Below are 19370 nucleotides of genomic sequence, written 5' to 3'. Positions count from 1 at the left end.
ACCACTTAAATTCCTTGAAGGGGAGGAACAAAACAATAGTGGTATGGCGCTTATGAATAAATAGATGTTCATTTACTCAATTTGAATAGATTCTACAGTCCAATGTTCAATGAAGCAAAGAAAGATGTCATCCAAATATGTTTATTGAAAAGGTTCTTCCAAAGATTGATTTGGGCCAAACAGCTGATAGTTCTTCAATCAGAATTGTATAGCAGAAATACCCAACAAGTTTTGTCTGTAACGCAATTAAAATTCGATCAACATAAGGAGAATTTGAACCCTGGTGCTGGACCAGCAGGAGAAAGCATTATACAACTGAGATGTATGCTTGATATTACCCAAATGGAGGACTAAACATCAGTATTTTCTTGGGACATAGTTTGTGGTTCCTGAAGGGTCAAATTCCCCTTATTTTAATTGAATATTGATTGATTTAGTACCTTTCTCTGCTTAAAGTACCCTCTGGAGATGTTATGCCCCTGATGAAGGCTGTTATGGATGAAACGCATTGGCATTTCTGATTGAAGAACTATCAGCTGTTTGATTTGTGCCAATCTTTGGGAGAACCTTTTCAATAAACATATTTGGATAACATCTATTTATTCATAGGCACCATACCACTATTAATGTGTACATTGTGAATGTCTTGAAATTTGGCACATGATCACTGTTGGATCCAAAAGACACTACACAGTGCTAAAAAAAAAAAAAATATAATGTATTTATATTCCACTGTGGTTCCCATGTAAGCTTCATCTAGTACCATTTTACAAATCCATAAAAAGTATAGATCATTATTTAACAGTTGCAAATGCATTATTGTAATATAAATGCACAGCAGGGTTTTTTAATTTTGGCTGCATAGAATGCAAAATAAATGCAATAAAGGGTGTAAGCAGCCAAGCAGGCACTTACATTTTGGACATGAGCCAGCCAGGGGGGTTGGCAACAGTGTTGTGACTGATGGTCTGAATTATTCGAGCAATATAAACCATTGCAAGAGGCTGCGAGGTTATACTTTTTTGGCAATCTTAGAGACCTTGGCAATTTCTTCCTGTCCTCCAGTCCCTCTCTAGGACCATGCTGACCAACTGACCTACTATACTGGTAAGTCAATTGGCTTCCAACAAAATGAACCCTAAAATATATATGTGTGTGGTGTGTGTGTGTGTGTGTGTGTGTGTGTGTGTGTGTGTGTGTGTGTGTGTGCGCGCGCGCATGTGGTAGGGAATGTAGATTGAAAGCTCTATTGGAGCAGGGACTGATGTGAATGTTCAACTATACTCTGTAAAGCTCTGCAGAATATGTACTGGTAATAAATAAATATTAACAGCTGCAAATTAAACCGCTTTTCTGCATTATATTTTAATAACTCGGTCACACAATTAGAAGAATGTGTTAGCTATGCTGCTCACCACCACATTTGTAATCATTTCAGGGGACAAATTACCCCCTCAATATGAACTGTAATTGGAATAGCTATATCTTTGACAGTGTGTTAAATGTAAAGTGACAGTTTTAATGACAAGTCGGTTAGCTGAGCAGGTCTCCATATATTAATAACTGAGAAAACTGGAGTAATTTCTTTGTTCCTCTCCAACGAAATTAATTACAGGGTATGGTGGCTGCTAATTATTTTGCCAGTAAAAGTCTGCTAAGGTTATTTATTTCTTTTGCATATTTAGATAATGAAGAACATGCCAAAGATAAATCAATATCACATATACCTAAAAAAATTGTTCCAGCTTGGTTCCTAATGGTCTATTACCAAAGACAGGTGATAGCGTTCTTGCAAGCGTAGGGGAGTAGTTCTGCCATCTTTCTGGCAATGGGTGTGTAGTATTAGGTCAACAGTGTTTAGGTCAATAGTCAAAAGGTCGAACACTACTGTGGCGACAGTAAAAAGGTTGAAACATGAAAAAAGGTGGACATGGTCAAAAGGTCAACATGTTTTTTTACAGGTTTTTTTGGTTTCTTTGTCCACATAGGTCAACATGGACATCATATAAGTTCATAAAACAAGTGTGATGGGCAAAAATTATGATTATACAAGTAATCCTGATCCTTATTGGCTTGTTGTGGCTTTTTGATTGTCCAAATATTTATTTTCCACAAGACCACAAGAATACACAAATAAATTGTTTAAAAATCATACAAAGTGATTTATACACACACACGCATATGGGGCGGTATCGCCACTTCGTTTTTTCCTGTGTATAGAATGCACCAAGGTTGGGATCGAGGCCTGCAGTGCAGCATTATGGCACCGGCCGCTATCCAATCCTTACTTGCGGACCGGCTGCCAATCAAAGGAAGGGACGGCTTATTTAAACTCTGGCGTTAGCCAATCACGTCTTGCAGACCACCAGCCAATGAGATATTGCCAAGTGGCAACATCTCATTGGCTGGTGGTCTTCGATTGACACTGATGCATCGTACCAATTTAAAAGAGAGGCCACTTCTATTCAATGGCAGTCAGTGCACAAGTCGGGATTCACTGTGGAATTCTTATCTGTACTGCTCCACCCCAGCACAAAGAGCAGCGTGAGGGAACAGGTGGTCAGTAGCGGGCTGGGCTGGGTGGCAGGGTGCCATGTGCCCCCCGGCCAGTACATATATGCAGCACTAGAGCCGCTTGTGCACATACCTGACAGCCAGAAAGGATCTTCTGCCTACCTCCCTGGCTGTCAGTTTCAGGATGTGGGCGCTGATCAGCTCACTGCTGTGGCGCAGAGCTAGACACTCAGCAGGGTGGTGCTGTGCTGGAGAGGTGCTCTCCCTGCTCTGCTTACCTGCTGCTGGTGTACTCTAACTGACGGCGCCCGCAGCATTCTCTGTGTTAGGGCCCTTCCCTTTTCGCATCCCCAATGCTCCTGTCAGAGAGCAGCATCACAGGCAGAGCAGTCTGCAGCGCCGTACACCCCTCTCCTATACCCCCCCTACCCCATAACAGCAGCCACTGCATACATGTTAATGTGTGCTGGGAAGGGTTACATGCATGTCAATGTGTGTTGGGGAGGGTTAAATGTCAATGTGTACTGGCGAGGGTTACATGTCAATGTGTGCGGGAGGTGGAGGGTTACATGTTAATTTGTACTGGGGGGGTAGTGACGTGTTGATGTATCCTGGGAAATCACATGGTTTACATGTGCTGGGATGAGGGGGGGGGGGATAAGAATTATAGTTAGAAATAGTGTTCACATTAGGCTGTTTTATCCTGATTCCCTGCCCCAACAGCCTGTCCAGGCCTTGTGAATAGATGCTGTGCGCACGCGTATGGTATCTATTCCCATTAACCAGTGCGCTTGGGGGAAGAACAGCATACCCATGATGATGCAGGGCCCATCCCCAATGGTGACGTTGATGGACCCGGCCTGCTTCCAATGGTGATGTCGATAGGCCCAGCCCGCCCCCCTCATGCTACCCCTAATACGAATATTTTAGGCGTATTTAGCTTAGTAATTTCCCCTTAAATGTCTACATTTCACAGCCAATTAAGGAGGCAAAATTATACTTGTATCTAATCTACCTCAATCATTTGCTGCACTGTATCTGCAGTGAACCTGACAGAATTGTTGAAAGGAGTTTCTAGACTGATCCACTCATTATATCATTGTTATGCTATGCTGAGGGCCTGGAGTTAGAAGAAATCAATGCCATCATAACAATAGAAAACGGATTTTCATGCAATTTGTCAAGACATAGAGGGTTATTCTGATTCACTCGGAAAGGCACAATCACTCTCTAATGGACAAAATCATACTCTGATGTAACATGTGCAGAGTTAGATTTGGGTGGGGGGTGTACTTCAAACTGATATCTATATTGCAGTGTAAAAATAAAGCAGCCAGTATTTTCCCTGCACAGAAACAATAAAACACCCAAATGTAACTCTCTCTGCACATGTTACGTCAGCCCCACCTGCAGCGCACATGGTTTTGTACATTAGAGAATAATTGTGCCTTTCCGAGTGAATCAGAATAACCGCCTATGTCTTGACAAATTGCATGAAAATCCTTTTTCTATTGTTATAATGGCATTGATTATTGAGTGAATCAGAATAACCCCCACAGATATATGCTCAAAAAAATTACACGTTAACCCTCATTGTGCCTTATTTAAAATAACTATTGCTGCTGTAATTGCTGATGTGTGTAAACATGATGGGAATAAAAGGTGCATGTTATGGCTATAACAAATGTAAGAGGAACATCTAATCCCTATGAACATCTATATTTATGGTGGGGGTGTGAAACAAAGTGTTTACAAAAAAAAAAAAGAAAAGGCGGATGCTCAAAAAAAAAAAAAAAAAAGAAAACAACAGACTGTCTGCAGAAATAGGCACCCCACCCCAAGAAGGAGGGACTTGCTCAAATAAAGGCTGACACCACAAAAAAAAAAAAAGAGAAGACCCGCCCGTCGACATGGACCCCCAATTAGAGTAGAGCTTCGCTCGGCTGCTGCACAATTGTTGTCCATATGAATTGTAAAGCACAAAAACACAGAAAAAAAAAGCTACAAAAAAAAAATAATGTCAACCTTTTCATGTGTCAACTCGGTAGATATTTTGCTTGTGTCAACAGTTTGTCAATGTCGACCTAGTGCATCCAGATACCTTATAGTGGTCAGGCCTAGAGTACTGACTGCAATTTAAAAGCAAATGCTAGGAACATCTGGAGATACAGGTGTAATACACTGCACACATGTTTTAATCTAGTGTAATGTTGGTTATCAGGCACTTAAACAGAGTAGGATACTGCAGAAATATATACCACCAGGATAACGGACAGGATATTCTCTTTTTTATAAAAAAAAAAAATGTTTTTTTAAGTGAAAAGGGTTCATGAATCAACAAATACTGTAGGGCTACATTTTTTTAACCACAAATATTTTTTAAATGTCACTCACACACACACACCGCTAATAGCCAAACACATATACCAGTAAGAAAATAAACACATCGATTGTAAGCTAATTTGACAAACAGTTTATATTTAAATTAACACTATATTCTCCACACAAGGAGCTATTTGAGCTTTTTCTCATATTAAAAAGAATTACATGAAACGTATGCAATGTTGTTCTCATTTCTGATGCACCCAAAACTTCTAGCTACAGTATCCCTCACCACTCTCCTTAATCTTGGAATGACTGTTGCCCCTGGCAACTCAGAATATTACCACTATCAAACTATTTTTTTTTCCTGCATTTAAAGTGTTGACAGTAAAAGCAAACTTAAAATGTATAAATCACAGCATCCAACACTAAACATCTGTAATGGTTTAATTAACACATACAGTATATAGTATTTACTATTGAACTGACAATACAACTGGCTACATTATACATTTGCCTGCTTGTCATTGCATACATGCAACCGATTACAATGATCAAATATTAATTTTAAACTGGAGTAACCGTTAAATGTAACTAATCTTAAGTGTTATCTTAAGAAGCTAAGAAATATATAAAACACACTAAAAACCGCAGTAATCATTAGCATGATCAAAGTTTAGGTTTAATAAGCACTCATTTCTAGACGAAAGGAGCCACAGTAACCCAACAGATTAATCATTTTATCGTACACAGGAATACCAAAATCCTGACTGACTCTTGCCACCAATTCAGTGTTAATAGATCAAACATTAAAAAATTATAAAATATGCAAAGGGATTTATTAAAGTCTAACATGCACACTTAAAATAGCTACATACTGTACAGTATAAGCAAATGCTGTATGGAAAGAAACGGAAAAAAAAAAAAACATCCACGATGGAAGTATATGTCTTCAGCCTTAAATAGTTAAAACAGCATATACGCATTCGATTCCGCACACCAGAACAATTGCAATTATTCCACTTACTTGTCCTATGAGGCAAATCAAATCGGATTCCATAACACAAAATAAGTATACAGGTATACAGCTGTTGACTGTGGGGAAGTGTGCAATGCTCTTGCAGTGCTGCGAAATCCTCCCAATCTGCCAGCTTCGCCTAGCGCCACCAACCTCTCGTTCATGAAAGGACTCCTGACAGAAACTTGGGATCCTCACCCCCCTTGTCTTCTTAGCTTTGCTCGAGCAACACGGTAATGCTACAATACAAATTGTCCGACCGCTAATGCTCACTGGCAAGAAGCACATTGTATAACTGGAATGCATAATTCAAGGCTGAGGTAACATTGAGAGCTTTTTTATTAACAACATCTTGTGCTCAGCTGCAGAACAGCGTGCATTAAAGGTTATTTTTTTATTTACAGAGAAAGAGGCAGAGCTACTTATTATTGGAGAGTTAATAAATGAAATAGCTCTCGCTACAGGCAGTTTCGTCACTTGTTACATAATTTCGCCCCTTTTAGCAACACAGAATAAATACAGCAGAGAACAAAAAGAAGAAACCCCGAGTAGCGCTGTCAACAGCAGCTGTTCAAAGACAACTACCACACCGCATGCAGGACTACACAAAGCCTGGTCATCTGGCACACTCACATCTTCATAGGTTACTGGAAGTGATCTACAGACGGCTTCAAAAAAATTACAGATAGATAGTTGGATAGATATATACAGTATATCTATCCATCTTCTTTGTATTAACATGTGAAGGCTGATTCATTCAGCCACAAACCCAGCGAACCCAATGCAGAATTCTATTTTGTTTATCCACTACTCTTTATTAGAAGAAAAAAGAAAAACACAGAGCAGACATATGCATTTTCTTTCCTCGATCTGCACGTCTACGAATGGCCTTTGCACTCAATTCACTAAAATATACAGACATTTTACAAAGAGACTCAGATTTATTAAGCTGGTACTTGTGTAATAGCACGGTGCCCGGCTACGCTACGTTCTCAGCGTAGGCTAAGCTACGCTGTCAGCGTAGCCCAACGGCTGCCTAAGGTACTTAGCGTAGTGACTATGCGGCAGCCAATGGCTGCCTAGCGTAGTGACTCCGCGGCAACCCGGCTCTGTCCCCGGTGTCCATGGTAAGCCTAGTGAGCGCCTCTCACACATTACTTTACATGTATTCCGCGATAGTGGATAGTGGGGGTATGATCAGGCTGCCGTGGTTAGTGGAGGTGTTTCAGGAACACATATTTGACAGGGACGCTGACTACGCTATTGGGAACACTACGCTACTTCTGACTGACTACGCTGGCCATGCGAACACTGCGCTGATTCTGACAGGGCCGATACGCTTACTACATAACGGGCGCCATGCTATTGCACAAGTACCATTAAGCCTAGTGAAGTGACAAAGTGCATGGTACTTTATCTCTGGTCAATTTGCTCCTAAATGTCAAGTTACAGGCTGGGTTTGGGAAATGACAGTTATGAGCTCATTGGCCCCTGATAAAGTACCAGCCACGTTATTACTTCACCAGGCTTAATACATAAATCAGGAAAATATGCTGTATAGAAATTAGAGCTACACTAGTAAACCTTTCCATTTACACAGAGACAAAGGAATAATCGTGTGTGTGTGTGTGTGTGTGCGCGCTGTCTAATGGTTTTCTTTATTATGCTGGCGAGAGAGAGATAAAGAAAGAAAGAAAGAAAGGAAGGAGAGTTTCAATGCCATCAGAGAGAAAGGAATGTTTCAAGGCCGATACTGTAGAAGCAGTAGCTACTTAGCCTGCCTTGTTATACAGATGTATCCTCATACATGTAGCTGTAATATGTCATATGTCACAAGATGTTCCCATGCAACTAATAATGTTGAGCATCCTTTTCACCAAAAATGCATCTTAATCGCATCACCATGAGAAAAAGATGCACAAGTAGACACTGCTGATTAAAATGATGTGTGACATATCAAATATTCTGCTGCTACAGTATATATGCATACAAAATACTAATTATTTTAATCAGCAGAAGCTGCTTGTACATATTAATCACATATGATGCAAATAAGACACATTTTTGGGTAAAATACAGAAAAACAGCAAGGCCAAGATGTAATAGGGTGGAAGTTCTTAACAGATTAAAAAAAAAAAAATAACAGAATATCGCACATTACATTTGATTTTTGGTATTTTAGGATTTTTAGTAACGTAAATGTGCTGTTTTTTTAGTAACGTGAATGTGCGTTTCTTTTTTTGGAGTGTGCGAAACCTTATTCGAATACAAAAAAAAACTGAGTGGGGTCCGCCCCCCAAGCATAACCAGCCCATTGAGCCACTCTTGGTAACCCAAGTACAGGAGGAGGGGGGGGGGGGGGGGGTTGGAAAAAGAGAGAGAATAGTGAGGAACTCCCATATTAATATTTAAGAATCTCTTGGAACGGTCCTGGTTCCAAAAATATAAGGAACAAAAAGACTGGGGCTGCCCCATATTTTGGTATCAGCAACGGGCTTTAACAGCCGGCAATGTCATGCCAATGCCAGGGAACATTTATTATGCGCAAGGTCCGGCAGCAGAAACATGACCACCATGGCTGGAAGGAGTACCTGGGGGAGTGGGGACCCCCCATAAACGGGTTCCCGTAGGCAAATGCTGGGGGGGGTCTGGTTACCTGGAAACCCCCCTTCTCTAGGCAAATGCCTTAAATTACGACAGCAATAGCACTGGTATATAATATGATCAATGGAGCTGCCAAAACATCATGCAGTGAAAGGGACAGAGCAGAGCTGCTGCACATGACTAGTGTACCACATTTACTGTGTTTGTGGATCTGAGCACTCAAACATCGCAATGACCAGAGAGTAGCTGCCAGGAGGAAGAGACAGGAGCCTTACCATGAAGTGGGAGATTGTGAGTTTAGAAAGTGCAGTACTGGTTCTATTATATTTGTGTATTTATTATGATAGGTTCACCCTTTTCCTGACCACTTATCTAAATATGTTTGATACAGCCTATACTATAGATCATCTGTACTGTTAAATATTAATACTGTATTCCATACAGTATCCAGTGTATAAAAATACAAATGTCAGGGTTGTTACCTTTCCCCCAGACTCTCGTTCTTATTCCAATGCGCTGCAGAGTGAAAGATTCTAGTTTACATTTGGAAACCCCCTCTAAAAATCCTGCATTTGCCGCTGGCTCCCTTAGGCTGTTCCTGAACAGGGATAAAACCTGAGACTGTCCCTGGCATCTCTGGGCACCAGGCTGATTTTTTTGTAGTAAAAAAATAGATTAAACATGTAACCTTGGGCTGTGGAACCCACACGTCTCCCCCCACATGCAGGGACTTGGAGAACCACAAGTCCCAGCATGCGGGGAATTAAAGGGCCCACTTGGACTTGTAGTTCCACAACATGACCAGTACTAAAATAATTACACACACATCATGTCCTGTCTTGTTGACAGGAAAACACAGTGATTTCCCCCACCTGATTGGAGATGGCAACATTGTACTTTTAGACCTGGATCTGGTCTATTTTATTTTTGCAATTTTTGGTAATGTTACATTTGTGATTTTGCGGTTTTCTATGAGAAAGCACCTTCATGCAATTTTTGAAGTGCAATTTTTTGGTCACCGCAAAACATGCCATTTGTACCACAAATCGATGCTACTACAAGTGTGAATTTCGGAAAACTTGCAAATTCGGTAGTTTTTGATCAAAAATTAGTTTTGATTTAAAAAAAAATCTGCACGTTTAAAAAAAAAAAAAAAAAAAAAATCGCACCTGATTATATTTCACCCCCAGTGTTAGTAAACTTGATCACAACTAGGACTGTTTAACATGACTGCAGCAAAGATGAGAGGACACATCTGTACATGCACTGAGATTAAATTCAAATATCTAAAAATTCCAAACTACAATGATGGCCCCAAGGAGGTGGCTTGCAGCTCACATCATCAATTCAATGGGCCTAATTTCAGACTTGATCGCAAAGCACATTTTTTCTTAAAATGGGCAAAACCTGTGCACTGCAGATGGGGCAGCTGTAACATGTGCAGAGAGAGATAAAAGGTCCCCGCCCTCCATACACTGGTCCGGCTTGTCTTAGGCCAGTTTTCTCTTGAACTTCCCCAGCAGCTCCATGGGGAAGTTCCTTAGTGCCCCCTCAATTCGACACCCAGGACATGTACTGTCAGGCAATATGATTAATGGCTCATGAGGAGTGCATACATTACACTATCCAACAAGAAAACTCGGACAGGTCGTCCTCTGTTGTATAGGGGTGTATGTGAGAAGTACCGATGCAGGAGATTTAGCCATTAAATAACTTATACTGCTCCTGCAACTGTTGGGATCTGGGAGGGGAGGGGGGGGGGGGGGTGCATCAGAGGACCTCCAAATACCACAGAGCAGCCAATGCCTCACTGGGGGTCACAATGGGTAAGCAGAAGCAAGACACCCAATCAGCCAAGAGTCGGGATTGTGTGTATAGTTTACATGGTACTTAGCCCAAATTATCACTTCTAGAATTTCGTTTTGTTCCGGGTTATCTCAAAAACGTCAATAAAAGCGCCACTATTCTATTTGATATATATTAGAGAATAGGATAGGCCAGTGGTTCCCAAACTGTGTGCCTAGGCACCCTGGGGTGCCCCAGGGTGGTGGTTCCGGAGCAATGCAAATTATTTATAGTCACTGAAATCGTCAAAACTAGTGCTGGTGGCTGTAAATCATAAACTTTGTGAACAAACATAAGTGAATCTTGTCCCTCACCTCATAAATTAAACCTAAGGATGACATACTGTATACTGTAAACACAATTTATGTAATTTAATATTTTTTTCTAAATTTCTCAATAAGAACCATCGTGGAAAAAAGCATCGTGGGAAAAAAATAGATACTCCGGGGTGCCGTGATTCAAAAAAGTTTGGGAACCACTGTGATAGGCTATATATCATGCATATGTACTCATGGGGGGTGGGGGTTTAAGTATTACACAACATTTTTCGACAACCTATTACACAAAAACTCTTCTTCAACTTGAATATTCTCTGCAGCATTTAGTAACTCCCAATAAACATGAAAACCTGCGTACGTGCAGTACTTCCATACAGATACCCCGTCAGATTTAGCATACAGGTTTCTTGTATTCTATGTAGCCATAGTATTTGTATTACAAATTTAGCAGCCAGGTGCGTTTTAAAAGAAAAAGAATATCACGTGTACAAGTAAAACGCTGCAGAGCTCAGATACTGAAACAGAAGCCACAGATGGCCAATATCACACATTCATATCCACTGTATAATACCCAAATATAAAACTAGGATTTCTTGCATGTGTAATTTCAAAATCACATATTTCCCTTCAGTATTTCTCTTATGAAATACACTAGTTACCAGCCTGTTAAAATGGCGGAGCATCATAACATAAGCCCCAGCACCTGCGTGCGGCAGAACAGAGCAAAACCTGAATTACTACGTCAGGCACCATCTAGTAGCTGCCGGCACACACATACTTGAATTCCCCCCATAAAGATAAGGAGAAGTGTTTATTATTATTATTATATAGGATACTGGCATTGACTAAGAGGCCAACTTATTTGCATTTACTTCCATTTTAAGAGACCTAGTTCTTACCTTGTACGTTTGATCTGGTCTTGGCCTGCACTGCACCTGATCCAAAGCATCACCTGTGCTGCTCCTTTTCAGGCTACCAATGGTGACATCTGGTACATTACGTAAATCTAAAATGCCAAAACAAACAAATGAGGCAATGGGGAAAATATAGCCCTGCTTTTACATGGTTTCTGAAACACAAAATGCTTTGTCTGCAAACTGTGATAAAAGCACTCCAGCGTGTATGAAAGGTTACTCTATGGCAGCGGTTCTCAAACTGTGGGTCCTGACCCCAAAGTGGGTCCCAACCTACTCAGCATGGGGTCGCGACTCCATCTTATTGACCATCATCAGGATGATGGCTTTTCTAATCTCAGTCAGTGATTCAAGGAGTCTGATAAGTCTGTGGAATTGTCTGTTATTTTAGACTCCTGCTGTATGTGCTGTCTGCTGACTACACATGTGATGTGATGGCCTTCTGCAGTAACTTGCTGGGGTCCGATCATTATTTTTATTGTCTGATGGAGCCCCAGAGCAAAATAGTTTGAGGACCCCTGGTCTATGGTATCACACTTTGTAAAATAAAAACATTTAATAGGGAAAATGGACACTTGAAAGAGCACAATTCAATATGGAAAGTTAGAGGATTGCCATGCAGAACATACTATGGGACAGACGTAGCAAGCTTCAAAAAGGGATAAAGTGGAGAGTGATAAACAACCAGCTCCTACCTGTGATTTTTCAAGCTCAGCCAGTAACATGGCAGTTAGGAGCTGATTGGCTGGTGGTTTATCACCCTCCACTTTATGACTTTTTGAAGCTTGATACATCTGGCCCTATGTTAGTTTGTCGAGTGCATCCTACAGGTTATCTCAGTACATAGTCTCTGAAACCAACATCTGCTGCCCGGCTGAACCGCCCCGACACAGATTCCCCTTGGTACCATGCGAGGGGATGTGTACAAGAACATGCCGCTAGCAGGAGAAATCATTTGATGGTCGCCGACCATGGCATGATTCCTCCTGCCATCGTAAATAAAGATCAGTCTGAACGGACTTATTTACGAGCATCAGGACAGAGACATCAGTAGCTGACGTCACACCCCTGGCAGGCATCGGCCCACCCGCACTCCCTGGGGAATGCCCAGCGTTGTTATGGATACACCCATAAACCCTGGACCGGCCCTGTGTCCGCTCCCAGCCCTCTCTCCCCGCAGTGAAGGGCCCGACGAGTGTGTATCTCGCCAAAGCCGTTCGCTGTCGGGGTTTGCACATGTGCAGAAAGACGCATTCGCAAACTATCGGGACTGGGGCCGAATTCGGACTGCTACAACCAATCCAAGGCGACCCTGCCTATCGGTACTGGGGCCAAATTCTGACTGCTACAAGCATTCCAAGGTGACCCTGCAAGTGTCCTAAAGCACCCCAGGGTGCATAGGCAGTGGGCACATAGTTTGGGAACCACTGCTCTATTCTATTTTGACTACAACTTGCTGGTCGCTGGTGCACAGCGCATGTGCAGTCCCCTAAACATCTGGAAGGGGCTGAACTCACAAAATAGCGAGTAAACCAAAAACACCCACCATAAAGTGGATGCAGATAAAGTACCAGCCAAACAGCTCCTAAGTACCATGTTACAGGGCGTGTTTGAAAGATGACAGTTAGGAGCTGATTGAACAGAGAACAGTTTAAGGCACACTAGTGTGCCACGGCACAGTGGTTGAAAAACATTGCTCTAAGGTTTAGTATATCTGAACCAAAATGACTGACGACAGCAGTAGGAGGCACCTTGTGGCACTTGCTACAGTTTTGTAGTCAGGGCATACTAAAACTGTGACAATGGGATGTGTAGTTTCACTACACCTTAACTGCAACAGGTTACCTACTCCTGTAATTCGCCATTGGGGTGGGGGGGAATGTGTCAAGCCTTCACAAGGTAGACAAGTGGAAATTAAAAGTTTCCCATAGTAATTAGTCATTCTATAGTGGTGTGGTATAGGGTACCGACAGTCATTAGCCCGACGTCGGGATCCTAACTGCCCGCTGCACTCGCCACGCTGCGGGCACGGTGGCTCTCTACGCTCGCCACCTGTTTTATTCTCCCTCTATGGGGGTCGTGGACACCCACGAGGGAGAATAGCCGGTGGCCACTGGGAACCTGTCTGCCGGAGTTTTGACAGTTGAGATCCCGACGTCGGGTAAATTATTTTGGAGGGAGCAATCGTCGATTCTCCAGATTGTTGTTCCCACCAGAAAAAACTTTAGGTGTGTTCCCAGGTTTACAAACCATAACCATATCACACAGATCCATATGTTTATACCAGTATCTACCCCATTTTACTTTACTAAACATTTTACCATACAAAGTAAATAACTAGTATTTTAATGCAAAACATATATAACCCTGACTGAAATCAAACCATTGGCCCCAGCACTATGAGACAGAACTGCTAAACAATGTGCAGGTGTGTATAACACAAGGACCTGTACCTGGAGTGACGCTTCATTTCATGATATATATATATATATAGATATATATATATATATATATATATATAGATATATATATATATATCTATATATATATATATATATATAGATATATATATATATATATATATATATATATATGTGCTCAGTATATTTTATTAAGTTAGGATTGTTAATAATTGTAAATAAAAGGTATACCTGGGTACTGTGTGACTAATTGTAGTTGTACCATTGTTTTTTACATTTCAGACATGCAATCAGTGTGTCTCCCACACAGTCACAGGGGTGGTCAAACCAGTCCTCAAGATCTATCAACAGTTCACGTTTTCCAGATCACCTAGCTGGTGCACAGGCGTAGTGATTCCGGTCACAATTTTAAACATGAGCTGCATGTATTCCTAACCGGTACATTTAACAGATAAAGGTGGTCTGGAAAACATGAACTGTTTGTAGGATCTCAAGGACCGGTTTGGTCACCCTACACACGGTGCAATGGTAGCTGAGCAATATTGGCTTAATATCTCTCAGCAATATATTGCTGTGTACCATTTTCATCAGCGACCGGCTATTTTGGCTGAAAATTGCAAGCTATTTTATAAAAAAAAAAATGTAACCTCTGTTCTATTTTGACTACAAATCGTCGGTCACTGGTGCACAGTACAATTTGCACCAGCGATTTTAAGCCATAATCGAAGAAGCCTGCTGGTGCGCGCTCCTAGCTATTTATCACCCACAATGCGTGGGGCACAAAGCGATACTGGCTTAAATTGCCCCGTGTGTACAGGGATTTAGATATATCTAGTTCAGTGTGTACGGTCTTCAAAAGGACAGGATGCATCAAGCAATGATTGCGTACTGCCACTTACAGCATGCATATTGGTATTCAGTAATGCCGAATGCATTAAGAAAACATGCAGTAAGCGCAGTCCTTTGCAGTGGTCGGACTTCAGGTCATAAAGCAGTAAGTCCTATCTGCACATGCGTCAAATCATGTGAATGTATTGCATTCCGGGTCTTGGTGTATATCTGGAGCACACGCAAACCTTTAAGAACGGCATTTTTGCAAACTGCATCCCACCACAGCTGTAACCTCACAATCTGACCACTTGCAGAAGCAGTTTAATCTGTTTCTTGGCTAAGGCATTTGCATAAACACCTAAACAATTATAATTGAATAGATGTGAACCTAGTTTAAAGGAGAGCAAGTAAACTTTGTATAAATGCAACTATGTTTATTGAGTTTCCCCTGTACTGTGTTCTACATAATCAAACTCATAACCACTTCAGGTAGCTCATACACCCCCCCCCCCCCCCAATGTTCCAATCAGTCTAAAAGCATCCTGCATATTGTGAGCATTTGATACAATGCAGAAACTGAGTCATCAGGAGACAACAATAAGCAGAAAGTGTAAGAATATGTCACTGTCACCCACCAGGCAAGGCATTCATCCACAAGACTAGGAAAATGCATAACCCACGTGTTATTGTTCGGTCATTTAACGCACCACAAACCTATAATTATTAAGCAGTCAGCCCTGCTCATTTCAATTCAGTATATCAGGAACAAGGACATCTGGAGTCCCCGAGAACAATTTAATGCTGGAGCCTGGAAAACAGTTTCAGTATTGCTCTTTCTAGAAGACTTTACTATTGTGATATATTTGCTGCAAAATAGAAAAAAAAATGCAAAAAAAAAATAAAGTGTTTCTAAGTTCCTCATAATCTCATGTGCGGTATCAGTAAACTTATTACCACACTGCACCATTGTAGTGGAGTAGTCATGCTTTTACATAGCAGAAACAAAACAATAGAACGAGCCTAGTATACTAACACATAACATTATTACTTTCTATCAAAATATATATTATCTTCAATCAATCAAACAAACGCAAAAAGAAACTTCTATGTTCTCCTTACCCTGTTAATATTGAGTTAGAAGACATCTATAGCTGTAATGCCGGTGTATTTTCACTCTAGCTTCAAGAAACAAAGGATCAAAACCAACCAAGTTCTTCTTCCCAGAACTCCACCCTCTCCTGTGTCCAGCCACACCTGGCTATAATCACAGCACTTGTTTTGCTGTAGTGTAGCACTCACATAGTTTATACTTTTTATATTTGGACAGATAATTGCAATGGAACAATTCACAGAGTATGGCATTACTTTAGTCAAAATACTGCAGTCCATATTTTATGAGCATAAATTCTTTTCATTTACATAAAAACTTGTCAACATCTATTTACAGAATGATCCATGCAATGGGATATTTGTTGTGTAATAAATACCTTTTGTGTGTTTTAAGTTTTTACTGTCATCCCTACACTATGTCAATCTGTCTAATACTGCTTTCACATTGCAGAAATGGGTAATGACATGGTATTCTTAAATGGGACTTTAAAACGGGTCTGAGCCTTGAGACCTTTCACATTGCAGGTGAAAACCGTTTTAAAAATCATTTAATATACCATTCAAACATTCAACCCGTTTAACCCCCAAGGCACACGTTTCAAGCCATTGAACTAGAGCTGTTCAAACTGCCAAAAAAACGGCTTTAAACAGTGTAGGACTCTGCTTTTTAACCGTGTTGAAATACCGGTTAACTTTAACCAGTAAATCAACTCTGGCACTTTCACATTGCAGCCTTAAACGTTTTAAAATGGAAAAAAAAACGGCAATATACCGTTTTAAAAGTGTGATGTGAAAGAAGTATTATACTACAGTGTGTAGGGTAGCTGCTGAATTGTAGTGGGCTAAAGGACCTTTCACGCCCAGCAAGCAAAGCTTGCTCCTTCACTATCCACGCCACCACTGGTTGCCTTTAGTAACTGCTTCGCTCACCACCGTGCCCGAAGCGAGCCCGTGAGGGTCCATTTGGGTCCCTTGTTCCAACCTTGCTCCTTCTCTCTTTGCCTCCTCTCCGTCCCTGTCAAGTGACAAGGTCCCTTAGACTACTTGAATATAGATTTAACCCAGTGTGTAGTTCCTCCAGTGTGACCCTTCCACCTAATAAATAAATGCTCCAAAATCCACAGATTTGCCAAAATAATATACCTTTAACCCTGGACACCTATTATTGTCACAGGCTCTGGGGCTTATTAAAACCAGGTGAAATGCATGCTTGACATTAGCCAGCCACAGATCATGTGTAAATCTAAAGGCACATACACACTATAAAATTATCTTTCCAATTTTGCTGGTTGGAATGAAAATCTAAAAATTTTGGGGCGAAAATGACAATTGACCATTTGCTTCTACACATAGAAAATAAGCACACATTGGTCCTACAGACAAATTGGTCATACACACTAGAAGATATGACTGAGGAGGAGCTGTTGCAGAGGACCCTGAACTATCCACCAGCCTTCATACATTTCCAGGGACGCCTGTCTGTATGCAACATCTTGCGCTTTTTGTCTACATTCATTGTGGGCATAAGCTTATGGTGAGAGTCCATTGTTTACACGCTTATCCTGTTGAAAAGTGTTTTAAATATTTTTAATAAATTTCTACTGCACCATGATGGTCTCTTATCTCCCGTTTTGAGTGACATCTGACGGTGATCTGAAGAGAAGCAGTTTGCTGGAAGGAGATATCTCCCCCATTTAACGCAGTTGTCTACCATCTTGTAGACATATTCATCTGGTACGCATTTCAAATAATTTGAATACCTAAGAATAAGTGGTTATACAAAAAAGAAGTTGTTTTGCGGTATCACACTATTGTGTTTTTTATTTCTCTCCTCCTGCTTTTTGGGTAATACCATCTTGATTGAGAGAGAAAAATTCCCCCCAAAGAAATAAGACATGTGCATAAGTATTTACAGCCTTTACCATAAAAAATTGAGATCAGGTGCATCCTGTTTCCACTGATTATCCTTGAGATGTTTCTACAGCTTAATTGGAGTCCACCTGTGGTAAATTCAGTTGATTGGACATGATTCAGAAAGGCACACACCTGTGTATATATATATATATATATATATATATATATATATATATAAAGGTCCCACACTTGACAGTACATGTCAGAGCACAAACCAAGCATGAAGTCAAAATAATTGTCTATAGACCTAGACAGGATGGTCTTGAGGCACAAATCTGGGGGAAGGGTATGGAAAAATAACTGCTGTTTTGAGCACAGTGTTCTCCATCATTAATAAATGTAAGAAGTTCTGAAACATCAGGACTCTTCCTAGAGCTGTCCGGCCGTCTAAACTGAGCGATTGGGGGATAAGGGCCCTAGTAACAATGGTGACCAAAAACCTAATGGTCACTCTGTCAGAGCTACAGCTTTCCTCTGTGGAAAGAGGAGAACCTTCCAGGAGGACAACCATCTCTGCAGCAATCCACCGATCAGGCCTGTATTGTAGTGTGGCCAGAGAAGCCACTCCTTAGTAATACTCACATGGCAGCCCTCCTGGATTTTGCTAAAATGCACCTGAAGGGCTCTCAGACCATAAGAAACAGTGGAGCAGATGTATTAAGCTTTAACAAGAGATAAATCCAAGGGTGATAAGGAGAGATAAACGTCCAGCCAATCCCCTGCTAACTGCCATGTTACAGGCTGTGTTTGAAAAAAGTCAGTAAGGAGCTGATTGGCTGGACGTTTATCTCTCCTTATCACCCTTGCATTTATCTCTTGTTAAGGCTTAATACATCTGCCCCAAAGTGGCAGATTTATTAAGCTTGGTGAAGTGATAAGGTGGCTGTTACTTTTATCACCGGCCAATCAGCTCTCAACGGTGTAGTTACAGGCTTGGTTTGAAAAATTATAAGTAGGAGCTGAATTGGTGGTGATAAAGTACCAGCCGCTTTATCACTTCACCAAGCTTAATAAATCTGGCCCAAAATTCTCTGGTCTGATGAGACAAACATTGAACTCTCAACAAAGTATTGAGCAAAGGCTGTGAATACTTATGTACATGTGATTTCTTATGGTGCGTCGACACGGGGGCGATTATAGCAAATATCGCTGGAAATATGGTCGTGTGCACCAGAGATAAATTGCCGGGTGCGCGCTCCCGTTTTCAGCCCCTGAATGGTCGCTGGACGGAGGAGCATGCTCCTCCGACCAGCAACTTCCACTGCCTCTTCTCCCGGCAGTGTGACATTTTCATCTGCGACCATCTCTGGTCGCAGATGAAAACGGGACACTGAGCAAAATGATTGCTGAGCAATATATTGCCAGTGATCATATTGCCCTGTGTGTACGCACCTTAAGGTTTTTTTTTTTTTATATAAATTCGCAAAAAATACCTTTTCCATGTTGTCATATGGGGTATTGTGTGTAGAATTTAGAGGGAATGGCTGTAATATAACATAATGTGGAAAAAGTGAAGCGCTGTGAATACTTTCCTGATGCACTGTAAATAAAATGTATTAATAATACTCTACTGCCCGCTCTTCAACTTCAACTGCTATAC

The 19370-nt window shown here is 41.1% G+C and overlaps 1 protein-coding gene across 6 annotated transcripts in view; it reads right to left on the bottom strand.

Annotated features, from left to right (window-relative positions):
• The window catches only part of TIAM2 (TIAM Rac1 associated GEF 2), a 249816-nt gene that overhangs the window by 34880 nt on the left and 195566 nt on the right, over positions 1-19370 (bottom strand). For 4 of the 6 annotated variants that reach the window (XM_083176314.1, XM_083176316.1, XM_083176315.1 and 1 more), the window contains one exon: positions 11481-11587. In XM_083176314.1, the coding sequence (XP_083032440.1) occupies positions 11481-11587 (107 nt within the window). Of the gene's footprint in view, positions 1-5863; positions 6166-11480; positions 11588-15865; positions 16020-19370 lie in introns of those variants that run through there. The other 2 variants (XM_083176319.1, XM_083176318.1) reach the window with 2 other exon arrangements.

This window comes from Crinia signifera, chromosome 3 (genome assembly GCF_055691185.1).
Source record: "Crinia signifera chromosome 3, ASM5569118v1, whole genome shotgun sequence".
Taxonomy (NCBI): Eukaryota; Metazoa; Chordata; class Amphibia; order Anura; family Myobatrachidae; genus Crinia; species Crinia signifera.
This window is presented reverse-complemented; position numbering and strand designations above follow the sequence as displayed.